The 13,878-nt window shown below is 41.6% G+C and overlaps 1 protein-coding gene across 3 annotated transcripts in view; it reads left to right on the top strand.

Moving 5' to 3' along the window:
- The window catches only part of TMEM87B (transmembrane protein 87B), a 1,440,625-nt gene that overhangs the window by 755,216 nt on the left and 671,531 nt on the right, over positions 1–13,878 (top strand). For all 3 annotated transcript variants that reach the window (XM_044078977.1, XM_044078974.1, XM_044078964.1), the window contains one exon: positions 2,175–2,268. In XM_044078977.1, coding sequence (XP_043934912.1) covers positions 2,175–2,268 — 94 coding nt within the window. The remainder of the gene's footprint in view (positions 1–2,174; positions 2,269–13,878) is intronic.

Below are 13,878 nucleotides of genomic sequence, written 5' to 3'. Positions count from 1 at the left end.
ATGGATTTTTGGATCTACTAAATAATTTAAGGAGCTTCTGTTTTGTTGTATAGTTATTTATGAATGCGTGCCACCAGGGTAGTTTGTTTTTGAATTTCACATGATACTTGGGTCTTGTACTGACTACTAGTTCTATGTACTTTTCTACATGAGTTTGAAATTCCCTAGTGAAACATGCTGTTGGTCTGAGGAATTTTGAAATTTTATCACATAGGTTGAGGTAACATGTTTATAGTTCTTAAATTCAGTGGGCTTTTTTTGCAGGAGCTTTTGGGAGTTTAAAGGCAAAGTTTATCATCAGACTTCACTGGGGAAGGGGATTACCAGAGGTGTAGTCCAAAAGGCGGGCATATTTGTAAGAATTGGATCAAAAATGCTGCATCCTCTAGTAAGTTTATTTTATTTTTTATTTTGCAGTTTGCTTATAAAGTAAGTCAGCTGTTCAGTTGATCCTATTCAGTCATTCACTGCCTGGAAGAAAAACATCACAAAAGAAAACATTGCACAGGAAAATGACAAAAATGCACGGTGTAATGAAAATGACTGCACTAGGAGTTTGCAAAGTGAGGAGGTTATAAGCAACCAGGTATATTGCCAGGTCCAATGGAGAAAGTGTTTTTGGTCTTAGCACTTTCAGTAAGGGTTCTTTAGAGATAATTGGGGACGTAAGGGATTCCAGTATTTTGGGGCTGTAGCTAGATGTCTGAGGGATGAAGATGGCATTAAATTTGTGTGCATAGTTAGTGCCAATGTTGGTTATGTCAGAAAAAGAGGCCCCATTGTGAATATATTCTGAGCAGTGTTTGGTATTTAGTTTTCTAGCATAGCTAAAGAAGGATTTAGACCCACGGTGGTGGTGCTGCGGTAGCGTTGTCGCCTCACAGTAAGACGCTGTCCAGTTCGATTCTCAGCTAGAGCGTCTTCTGCGTGGAGACATGCGTGAATGGGCGTACCTTCGTTGAAGGTTGTGCGTCAGGCCTGGCAAGCCGGTACGTAAAAATCAACTGCCAATCATTAGCGGACCGGAGTTCCACTGTGGCGACCCCTAACCAGGAAAAGCCGAAAGAAACGAACAAAAGAGACCAGCCTAAGTTCATGAACTGAACATTCACCAGTAGCTCAAGTAATTTTTTGTTTATTAAGTTTAGGTATTTTTGGGTATATCCTACATTGGAGATGTAGATGCCTCATTTATTGAAGGGTAGTTAAAGAAACCCAAAATAATGTTGTTTTTAATCATTTATAGAACAAAGAAAGAATCTTACTTGATTATTAGAGGAGAAAGTAGGTGTTTTGTAACAAATCTGTTAGTTGATAATAGATCCTATGTATCGCGATCTGTCTATTACTTAGTGAATTACTCAAATGATACTGACTTTCATAACAGAGTATTGAGTCCTGTTATTTTGAGATTCAGAAAAATCCAAAATATCAGTTCAAAAAGTTAGTAAAGAAGCATTACAAAAACGTAATCATCATTGCTGTAACAGTGCTCCACCCAGTGCGCCTCCCATTGGGGGTCTTTGCCCCTACCCTCCCACTTTCTAAATATACTGCCTTTGCATTTTGACAAACTTACCCTGTAGCCTTACTTCAACTAAGTCAACCTCAAATTTAAATTTCATCAGTAACAATTCCACTGCCAAGACAGGGCATCTCTGACATTTCAGATCAACTCATCTGTTTAAATGATATGGTAAATGTTAATAAAATGAAACCCGACAAACTGTAGTGCTTCCTTTCAGTCAACATAAGCTGGACATAATTTGAATTTTTACCTGTTTTTATTTTAAAGTTTAAATTTGTACAAGAGAGTCTGGTTGTCTTAGGGGAGTATTTAATGTATGATCTATTTGTAAGCATTACATCTTTCAAGTTAGAAAGTGCAGCTGTGGATATTACTGCTCCAAAGTAGTGGGATGTGAAACCCACTTATACAAACTCCATAGATGTTTTTAGTAATTGATTCGAATGTACAGAAATTCGGACTACGTGTGTTTGTGGACTGTTTTACAGTGAAATAACTGTTGCTTATCTAGTATGTTAATAGTTTACTATGGAGCCATTAGAATACTCATTGCTACTAAATATCCAGGTTATTTGTTTTGTCAAATTTATATTCCGAGTCGAATTTTAAGCTGTCTCTGATGTGGAATTTTCTTGTTTTTATACAGGCCTCGTTTGGGAACAGTAATGCATCGTGTGGTTGGACTGGGGGTAGTGTACTTTATTTTTGCGGCAGTAGAAGGAATTTTAAGGGTAATACAGGTAAAACTGTACTGTGCTTTTCTTTGTTTAAATATTTTATATAAAGTTTATCATCTGTTTAAAAACGTGGGGTATTTCAGTGAGGGATATATTTATCACAGTGACTGTATATAATTTAACTGAAATAATTTTCTAACAATATATTGTATTTACTCAGAAATTTCCAATCATATATTTTAGTCAAGCAAACAGATAATTGTTGTGAAGAACATGTTAAATTTAATTGAATGACCTTCTAAAGTTAAATGCTGAACATGCCAGCACATTAGCTAATCTAAGTTAAAAATATTTTTTGTGGAGAGTGATTGGGGAGGTTTGCTTTAAATGTCCAACTGTACTTAATCACTTTCCTGCATAATGAAAAACTGAGCATCTTTTTACATGACTCTTGGGCTTGCAGATTGCTTTATGTAAAAACTGCACACAAAATGTGTTGCTTTATGCTGAAAATAATATAAAAAAAGTATGGAATATGTGCTCTGGTGTGTAATATATTAACTGTTTTGTACTGTAGGTTTACACAATGAGCTTGATAAGTGGTGAAGTCATGAGCTGAGTTCTGTAATCCTGTATTACAACATGATAAATGTACTGCACAGAACGGATTCCCCTACCCCACATATCCATTTTTATTTTTTATTATGTAAGATTTCCCATTGACTACAATGGGCTGTGTTTATTTACTCTGTTTCTGCTGAATAGGATTTTATGTATTTAGCTTATCTTTTTATGAATTTAGTGTATCATGAGTGGCATTGTACTTTAGTAGTGTCAGATCATTGTTATTGATGTAGTATAGTGCGAGCTATGTTAGGATTTATTACTTCAAGTTGGTTATTTTTTTTAGTTAGTTTAGAAGGAATGAAGAGAACAAAACAGTTTGATGTGCTTCTCTGTTCAACCCACTAAAATATGAATACAAATGTGTGATTTTGTGTTTATACAAATTCCTGATTTCCAATATTGCTGTGTCTTGCGAAATTCCTCTTTCTCCAAGATCAGTACCTTACTCTGAATTTCAGTGATCTCTGGTTTAGTGTGGACATGTAATACGCATGTAGGAGGTTCATTTGTGTTGTACAGTGACATTTAGTGTTGCCTGTATTTTATGATCATTTCACAGCTTAGTACTCGTACCTTTTAGTGTAAAATGCTTTTTTGTCATGGAGTCTGACTGGGTCTGTTTTGCCTTAAATGCTGTTTGTCATTTGGCAAGCTGTGGTTAGTTTCCGTTTTTTTTTTTTTTTTGTATTTTACATTCTACTAGCAACAAGTGTATTGTCCAGGAAGTTGATTTATGGGACCAGCACTGTTTTCAAGATTTGTGATTGTAGCTTTTGTGTACAGTGTGTAAACTTTGACTATCTTACATGATCCAGTCCATACACTTAGAGGAAGAACTGGTTGCCTCAGGTGGCACAAATACTGCCATTGCTTTTCCAAAATTTTGAGCTCATCCCAGAACTCCCAAAACACTCATATCTTCCCTGTCCCTCTCCCTTATTGATGTCATTTACTGCTGAACAGTTCGAGACAGATCCCTCAGTTCAAGCCTCATCAGACTGATTTCTATTTTTCCACATCACAATTTCTTTAATTAGTGTAGTTAATGAGAAATAGGTTAGTTTTGACTATTTGCTTCTGTTTCTGAACTTCCATTTAGTTTATCTGGAGATAATAGCTGCCACAGTAAGGCATAGTCTGCATTACAACATCCTTTTTACTTTCTACATGATAGGTTATTGTAGGTTAGTTTATCATTCTTTGACATTGTGGAGTTTAAATTTAGGATAATTGTTGTGGAATTGCTGAGTTATTAATTAAATATATATTGCAGCTGTTTTTGGTTTTGCCATAACTTTGTGGAAACAGTTTTCAGGGGTTTTGACTATTATTCAAAGTCTTGTGTAAAGGATAATGGCCACTGGATTTAAAAAGTGCACCAAGTGTGAGCTCAAGATCTTCCTCAGGACACATGATTAATGTGTAGTGGTCTGAGAGGTGGGGGTGTGGAATCACCTTAAGGCAGATTTAAGAGCTGAGCTGCAAAACTTTGGCTCCAGAACTTTACTGGAACATAAAATGAGTTAATCCTAAAATGATTACTTCCCTCTGAGGAAAAGAGGAGAGAGAAGAGAAAAATAGAGAGAAAGGAAAAGGTAGACAAGATAAAAATAAGGAGAAAAGAAAGTTAGACAAACCAAAGTCTAAAGAGTTGGGCAAACTTACTTTGCCAGAAATGCCCAGGACAAAAGTCTCACCAGTTACACTTTTGACTAAAGATGAGAACGGTCAGACATCTCCTTCTGCTTTGCCTCATATAGGCCACACTGCTGCTTCTGACACGGCTTTGAGGAGGAGGGCAGGCAGCTTTTCCATGGAGCAGGAGTTATCAAGATATTTGGATTCTCATCTTCCTATATCCTTTCTTTGAGGTCAGCAAGGTTTGTTCAGAGCCGTTCATTGCATATGGATTTGGACCAGATGGTAAGGGCTTTAGTTGAGGCACAGTTTCAGTTTGACTATCTTGTCTTCTTCCTTGGAATCTACTGTGGCTAGCAAAAGATAGTTACTTTGCATATCCTATGCTTCTTCACCAGGTCCTTTTTCAGAACCAGGAATTTCAGAGCCAAGAGAGATTTCTACACCGTCCGCATTGGTGGTGATCTTACTTCTGTCGGCACCGACTCCCTTGGTACTGGTAAGCTCAGTGCCTGCCCTTTTCTGTCCAAGGCCAATAGGCACTAGAGTGTTGAGGCTGGCATCTCAGTTCCAGATTCAGCCACAATCTACTTGGTGCCATTCTCAGTACTGTCACCATCCCTTGGTGTCTCATCCACCCACCCTTGGCATTGTTTGTACCTTTGGTGTCAGGACTGAGGTTTCAGCAGTCACCATCAAACAGACAGCATCAACTCTCTTGGCACCAATGTTTACACCTTTGGTGTTTCAGTTTTTAGAGAGGATACCCAAGCAACCTGAGATGCAGGTAAGTGCGCCATCTACCTCAGCTTCCATGTGACACCTGTTTAGAGTCTTGACCCCAACATCTATGTCCCACAAAGAGTCAGACCCTGCCTATCAGGAGATTACTTCTTCTACATGCAGTTGGATGAGTCCACTCCGTGTTCCAAGTAAGAGAAGGTACAAGAGGCACCTTGACTCCCTAGCAGAATCTCCCACCGTGATAATTTTGATGAGGATGATTCCCAACAAACCATTCCAGAAAAACACATTTTAGGAAGTTCTAGAATTGTTGAGGTAGAGATCTTGGATCATTGACCCTCTAGCTTGACTGCATAATATATCTGGTTGTGGAAAGGGCTTGGCAAGAACCCAGTGTGGTTGAGCTCTTCCCAAGAAAAAAGGGCAAGATCCTGTGGCCTCTGAAGGATTAGTGTTATTGGAGTAAGGCTTTGTAGTAGTAGTAGTAGTTAATAAATGGGAGCCCTTTGCTGAGTACCCAGCAGTACATCTGGCAGATGGGGCTTCTAGAGCAGTTGTTTATATGGAGAAGCTTCCTGTTGGGGAACTGAACTACCTCATGCTCTTAATATATTTATTTTATTTATTTATTAACATTTGTTAACCGTGAAAGTCTGACTTGGAACAAAGCCAATTTTCATCGGAGGACCAGGGAGAAATGCTCCAGACACATGTCTTTGAAATGTGGGAGGAAGCCCACATGAACACAGGGAGGACATGCACACTCCACACAAAAGGCACTCCAGCCAAGAATCAAACCAGAGAACCTCTTGCTGTGAGGTGACAATGCTAGCGCTGTACCACTGCGCCGTCCAATATTCTCAGTGAGAGTTGGCAGAGAAGATCATTGAATCATTGAAATAGTTGCTTTACAGCACCCAGTGTCAACAGAGTTGCAGGTTGTAACTATACAGTGGTTTACTGCAGTGTCCATGCAGCTCATTCACAGTGCAGCTGATGGAGTTGCATGGGCAGCTGGAACAGGCAGTATAATGAACTTCAAGGTGTCTTTTACAGTACCCATTTGATGGGTCCTCCTGTTTGGACCCAAGATGAAGAAACTTCTAAAGATAAAATAGGAGGAGAAAGTTCTGTCTGGAGCTAGGGTAATGTTTATGGCCCCTCAACAGTCCTTCTTATGGAATCAAAAGTGTAGATCAGTGTGCATGTGCTCTGTCTTTAAGAAGCATGTCAAAGACGTAGCGTGCATGTATAAATGCCAGGCACATGCAATTTCTAGTGCCATTTTGAGACTCTAGCCAGCGAGTAACCATGTATTATTCCAGCAGTTAGTTTGCGTACAAGTTACTTAAGTTAAAGTCAGTTAACTTCCATCATGATGTGTTTGTTTAAAATAAAGCTGCTTGAACAGAACCTACGAAGACTCTTCCCTTGTGTCCAAAGTAGGAGAGTGACAAAAAGGATGCCAAAAACTTGTGGTATTGAAAATCTCAATAACAGATAGAGCAGAGCTCAGATACTAACTCTTGTGGCAGTGGGGGCTTCTATAATGGATACCGTGTTAGGTGTTGAGTACTCCGCAAATTCAGGGGATCCATAGTCCATCCTCAGGGAACCAACAGCAGTCCAAAGAGGACTTTTCCAACTATCCTTCTCTGGAGAAAGTCCAGGATCGAAAATCCCTGCATCTGGAAATGTGACTGGCCATCACACAATGTAGGTGAGTCAGGGACATAATCAAGTGGTTGTCCTTTGGCTGATCTTTCTACTCCTTACCAGATGTGGCACCTTGTCAAAAAAGAAATCTTGCAAACAAGAGAGTCATGCGAGAGGTTTTGCCAGATCACATAGGATCTAGACTGCACTTTGATTCTTTTTTAATACCTAGTAAATCCAAGAACTTCAAGCCCATTCTTTGTCTTAGTGGCCTAAAACCAATACATAATGAAAACTGAGTTCCAGATGGTCACAATGCAGTCAATTCTGCCTTGCATGCGGGAGGGATATTGCATGTGCTTGCATATAAAAATAGAGTTTCCAGCACTTTCTGAATCAGAGCCAGTCCTTGTCACTTTAGAGGCACGTCATTTGGTCTTGGCACAGCCCCCCTCAAGATATTCACCAAGTGGGTGGTACTTCTAGCAGCTTCAGACTGCTGGGAACCAGGATCTTCCCATACTTAGACATGTGGTTCCTCCTTTCTGCTAAAAGACAGTCACTAATGCATGCAAAGGCTACTTACTTCAGCTTTGTCTGTCCATGGGAATATCAGTTAACACTGTTTTGTTCCAGTTGGAGAAAGTCTTATTTTTATAGGTTATCACTTGGACATAATTCAGATACTACTAAAACTTGTAGGAGACAGAGTATAATTTAAAGTCAGTCTCCTCTTCACCATCCTTCTCAAATAGCTGCCCTTGTTTTAAAGATTTTAGGGCTTATGGCAGGCAACAATACATCTGATACCATTTTCAAGATGTATGAAGGTCCTGCAGTGGACCCACCATATTAAATGTTCTCTGCTGGAGGATCCTTTGGGTTGGATAACTACATTGTCCCGATCATGCTGCTAACACCTTCATTGATGGTTGCATCTTCCAAACATAATCAAGGGATGTTTCTGTCCCTTGTCTTTCACAAGCTAGTTCAAGGATGGTAGCTGCAACAAAAGGCTTGACTATAGATCAACATACTGGAGATGAAGGCAGTTCTTCTATTGTTGCAGGCCTTTCAAGACTGCTTTCCACAGGGTGGAACTACAGTGCATTTGGCCAACAGGTCATTAGTGAGGTATGTCAACAAACAAGAGAGACCTAGGTCCTGCCTCTCTGTCAATAAGCAATGAGGGTATGGGTTTGCGTAATAGACTTCAATTGGTTTCTTACAAGAACACATCCCCAGTCATGCCAGCTGATTATAAGGAAGGTTGAACAGGTGCATCCTGGTTCTACATGAGTAATCCCTCAGCCTTACAACAAAGCAGATAATTTCCCAGCACTGGAGACAGTATTGCTGTGATCTTTTTTTCTTCCCCAACTAATGGGAAATGCAACAGCTTTAGTGTGCTGTAGTCCATCAGTAGCTGATGTTGCTGCTGCCTGCCTTTCCACCCTTTACCCTCATAATGAGACTCTTGGAGAAAATAATGTTGTGCCCATTCTAAGTGATTCTTGTAGTTCCCTGATAGACTTGGTTCCAGCTTCTTTTCCATGTATTCTCCAGTTTCTGACTAAACTGTTCAGTGAAAGTTCCAGCTTCTTGGCCTTCAGACTACACTTACCTGCTATATCATATTTTCATCAAAGATGCAGTTATTTTTTTTTTGACCTCTCAAAATGTTTGCCAAGCCTTTTTATAAGCTACCTTTCTGCTGAACTAGTAGTTAAAGACTCTGTCCCTCCTTGAGATCTCAATTTTGTTTTGGAAAAACTCACTTGTTCTCTCTCTGAGTTCAGTATTGAATTTATTTTGTGGAGAACCCTTTTGTTTGCAGAAATAACCTTTGCAAGAAGAGACTAAGAGTTGCAAGCTCTTATCCCATCCACCTTAACTGTTTTCCACAAAGACAGAGTATCCATATAAACCAGCCAGGCTCAGTAGTTCAACAAGTGGAACATTTGCCTTTGGTGCTAGAAGAATGGAAGCTTGTGGGTTCTATTCCCACACCAGGTAGTTGGATCAGTTTTCCAAAACTGTGACACTACAGTGCAGCATATGGTGGGGTGGGGTGTTGAACTACTCAATGTGCTGTCCTTTTAGGTAAGGTGCTAAAACAAGGGCCCCATCTTCTGGAGTTGGCGGTTACTTAGTTGAATTTAAAAGATCTCATGGCAGTTACTGAAACAGGAGTAATGGAAGTTCCCTGGTGATATGTCCAAATTTCCGCTAGTCAGTATGAATGCGACCTTTGTCTCCCCTAAAAGTAGGCTACTGGCCAAGTGGGACAAACTCAATCAAAAAAAAAAAAAAAAAAAAAGGTAGCCTCAGAATCTAATCTCAGTCAGTCTTCTTTCCTTAGTACTTCAATAAAGATGAAAGCAAATATTCAAATATAATTTTGATGTGCACAGACATCTGATACTTTACCTGTAATGAACTATTGCGCACAGAAAAGATTATCAACTCATTGTTTCATTTGCTCTCAATAAAATGTGACATTAATGGGTTTGAATTTCACCAGTACCAACCAGATATGTTACAGTACTTCAGGGTTCCCTATTAGAGAAGACCGAAGATGCGTACTTTTGAATGAGTCTTGGTCGAACTCAGAAGCCTGAAACGGCAAAATATCAAAGCAGCTTTTAAGTGAATTCTTTCCCTGGGAAAGAATTTGCTTGGCCGCTTTGTTACTTTGCCGTTTTTGACATTGTAGTGCAGTCTCGGAGTTGGTATATTTAAGTGGGGGTGGGGTGGGGGGTGAAGCCCCCCCAATTAATGTAATGTTTAAAGTGTTTTTTTTTTTTTGTTGGAACAGCAATTTTTTTCCCTAAGAAAAAAAATCGCTGCTGTGACAGTTCGAAATTTGTAAGCTTTCACTTACATAGGGTCGATTGATCAGTGTTCGCTTTTTTAAGCTTTCAGTGATCTAATATAGACCCTAGTGCAGTTCATAGGTTCATAGGTTTATACTAGGCTATCTGCCCTAGGGCATTTATAAGCCTAGCCAGAGTTGTGTTTGGCTTTCGCCACCCATTTTAAATTAATTTTGCTATGCCTTTTTTTGAGGTTAGTATACTGTGCCTCTGTCTAACAGTGACACAGAAGTGATAGCCGGGGTAAACCTACGATCTCCCATCCACTCATCAAGATTCCTCTTGAAGAGAGTCAATGTGGGACTCTGCCTAACCTGGACTGGGATTTTATTCCAGAGTGAAGGGAGCCTCTGGGTTATGAATCTGTCCCTCCAGCATGTCCTATTTATTTCAGTGCTGAGGTTCAAGTCTCTCGGGCGCGTAGCTTGATGGGATTTGGATTTTCTGAGGTGCAGCATGTCCATTAATTCCGGGTTAGACATGGCTTTATACGACAGGCACAGATCGCCGCTGAGGAGGCGGTATGCCACTGAGTAGAGCTGGAGTTTCTTTAACCGGGCAGCATATGGCATCTGTTTGAGCACTTTGAGCCTCTTGGTGAGGTACTTTTGGGGTCTTTCCAGTTGCTGCAGGTGTCTGGTAAGGTACATCCCAAAAGGGGCATTGTACTCAATTATGGGCCTGATGAGGGATGAGTAAAGAGGCGATGACCTCCCTGATCTAGATGTGAATCCCTTCATGATTAGGTGGGCTATATAAAATGTTTTTCTAACCACTTTGGCCACGTGGTTGTCAAATGAGAGATTGCTATCAACTTGGGTCCCCAGGTCCCTAATGACTTCTTCTGTACTTAATGGATTACCACCTATGTGGTAATTTGTGGCACTTTGTTTTTACCAAAGGGGATGACTATACACTTTTTGGCATTTAGCTTGAGGCCATGGCTCTGGCACCAGTTGTCTGTTTCTATGAGGCCCTTTTGGAGGATGCTTGTGTCTGCTGGAGAGTTGATTATGGCGCCCAGTTTGCAGTCATCTGCGAACTTGGTCAGCCACAGTCCTTCCGTGTTGGCCTGTACTGCCGAGAAATATATACCGAACAAGAGAGGTCCCAGGACTGAGCCTTGTGGGACGCCGCTTGTAACTGGTTTGGAGTCTGACATGGCTCCAGCAATTCTAACCATGTGGGTTCTGTCCTTGAGCCAGTTTGCAACCCATCTAGTGACATAGGGGTTTATATTTAAGCTGGTGAGCTTATCTATAATGCCCAAGTGGGGTATTGTATCGAAGGCTTTTGCGAGGTCCAGGTAGGCTGTGTGGACCACCTTCCCCTCGTCAATGGCCTTGGTGACTGTTTCAAAGAAATCGACCAGGTTTAAGAGGCAGGATCTGCCCTTAACAAAGCCAAACTGGGCAGGATCCAGTGTCTGTAGGTCCCCAATATCTTTATTTATGAGGTCCATGATGATCCTTTCCATAGCTTTGCAGACCAAGCTAGTCAGGCTTATGGGGCGATAGTTTCCAGGATCCGTTGAGGCACCACCTTTGTGGAGAGGACCACTGTTGCTGTACGCCACTCTTTGGGTACATGTCCTGTAGTAAGGCTAAGATTGAACAGTAGTTTTATGTTTGGGTTTAGCTCTTCTTGGAGTTCATGTAGGACGCAGCCTGGGACACCATCTGGTCCCATTGATGCTGTGTTTTTTGCTTTGGAGAGGGCGGCTCTTACCTGAGCATCTGAGATGTCAGGGGGGGCAGCACTCTGTTGGGATAGATATTTGCCCTTTTGGTGGGGAGAGGGGGGAGACGTTTGCACTGAACCTGTCAGCTAGGATGTTGGCAATGTCTGTGGGCTCGGTGTATTTCTTGTCATTTTGGACTAATTCTGAGCATATCTGGGAATTCCCACCCAGGTTCCTAACGTAACTAAAGAAAGCCTTGTGATTATCCTTAGTGTCCTGTGCAATTTTTCTCTCAAAGCTGGCCTTAGACGATTTTATGAGTGCCCGTAGTTTTTTGCTAATACTGATCAGAGATGCCTTCCCTTTTTGGGATTTTGCTCTATCATGTAGTAGCTTCCTCCTTCTATTGTATAGTTTGTTTATGGCTGGGGTCCACCAGACAGGACGTCTGCCTTTGGAGGATTGGGTCTTGGTTTTATTTGGGATTGCATGATCCATGCATTCCTTAACATGTTCATAGAATGCGTTTATAAAGGATTTTGCGGTCTGGGCCGTATTTTCCACAGGCCCGGGGGCTTTGAAGGATTTCGCCTCTGTTTTGAGGCGTGTGAAATTTGCTTTAGAGAAGTTTTTCACTGTGGTTTTCTGGGCAGGGGGTGGGGTCGGGATGTGAATATCCAGTGAGATTAGTTTATGATCTGATCTTACCAGTGAGGGATACATTTCTGGTCTGGAGCATAGTGTCCCCATGTTGGTGATGATCAGGTCCAGTATGTTTTCCCCTCTTGTGGGAGTGGTAACAAGTTGTTCCATAGCATTTGAGTTTATAAATTCTAGGAACCTTTGGGCTAGGGTGTTGGAGCTAGAGTAATGCTCCCAGTCTATGTTTGGGTAGTTGAAGTCGCCCAATATAATGGTGTTTGGAGAGACCTTCATATTTTCCAGTATTCTCAGGAAGGCCAAGTGGGGTTCCTGTGTTTGGGAGGGTGGTCTGTAGCAGGCTATAAACTGGAAGGCAGTTTTACCCACAGTTAGTTGCACATGGATAGTCTCTGATGCTTCATGCTGTGCCACCAACCTGGAGGTGTGGGTATCTTTGACGAATATTGATACTCCCCCTCCTTTTGTGGTTCGGTCCAAGTTTTGGGGCCGAAAAGCATGGTATGAGGTATAACCTGGTAGTGCTGGGGTGCTCTCGGGAGCCTTGAACCAGGTTTATGTTACTGCACAGATATCGATGTTGTCCATGCTAAGGAGAGTTTCGAGTGCGTGCATCTTGAGGTTTAGACTTCTGGCATTGAGTAGCATTACTCTTAGTTTCTTATCCCTTGTGATACCTATGGAGGTGGGTTTGTCTTTTGAGCCTTGCCTAAAAAAGGCACTATGGGGGTAGCAAGAGCCTTTGCCAATATCCGAAAGCCCAGGGGTGACGGGTGCAAGCTGTCCCTAGAGAAGCATCGTGGCTTGTCGAGCATGTCATCCCAGGCTGACAGGCATTGGATCCCCTTTGAATGACACCAACACTTAAGCCAATTGTTGAAATTGATCATCTTGTCTTCATATTGTGGCATCATTCTTGGTGAGGGTAAGATGCTACTCAAGGTCAGGGTCATACCGGCCTGGGCTACATGCTCAGAGAGCTCCTCTATGTCTCTTTTCATGTAGTCCAGGGAGGTACGTCTCAGGTCATTCACACCAGCATGGACAATGACTGAGTCATATTTGTACTTGCCTTGGAGTGACCTGAGTGCTTGTGTTATGTGGCGGATCCTAGCGCCCGACAGGCAGCTCACCGTGACCTTCTCCTTGTTCAGCCTGGTGGCGGGGCGTCAGTGTGCCTGACGATAGAGTCACCTATTACAAGTGTATCAGGTGTGTTCTTTAGCCTTAAGGGCTGTGACTGTTCGGCACACTGGCTTTGTGAGCTATGTGTTGCACGTGTTTTGTTTTGGGGTAGCGGTTGCTTGGGTGTCTGCTTTGGAGGTCTCTGCTGCTTAGGCAGATTTTTATTTAGAGCCTCCGAGTATGTTTTTGTGTGTTTATGTGTTTGGTTTGTTGTTGTGGTAGGTCTATGTGAGACTGGAATTGTAGTGAGTGTGGTTTCCTTCTCCTCCTGACTGGTTATGCCAGTACTGAGTTGAGAGAGCTTAGCCTCCAGTTTGGCTATATGGTTGCATCTCTCACATGTGCAGTTGTAACATTGCCTCAAGATTCCCAGATTCACAAGCTGGAGCGGAGAGGAGATTGACAACTGACCTTTGGACATGCTAGAATAGTATTGGGAATTCCTTTATAATTGAAAACAAGGGCCAATGGGAAACAAGGTACTCAAGGGGAGTTTGTGAGGGTGTAGTGCTTTTAATTTTTTAGAGCTGACTTATATAATTGCTTTAGTGAGCAAGTGCCAGGTAACTTAAATGCAATGTGTTACAGGTAACTTAAATGCAAAAA

Source organism: Protopterus annectens, chromosome 1.part1 (assembly GCF_019279795.1).
Source record: "Protopterus annectens isolate FY-2018-M chromosome 1.part1, PAN1.0, whole genome shotgun sequence".
In the NCBI taxonomy this organism is placed as follows: Eukaryota; Metazoa; Chordata; order Ceratodontiformes; family Protopteridae; genus Protopterus; species Protopterus annectens.
The sequence above is the reverse complement of the archived record's forward strand: the minus strand, read 5'-3'. Positions and strand labels throughout refer to the sequence as shown.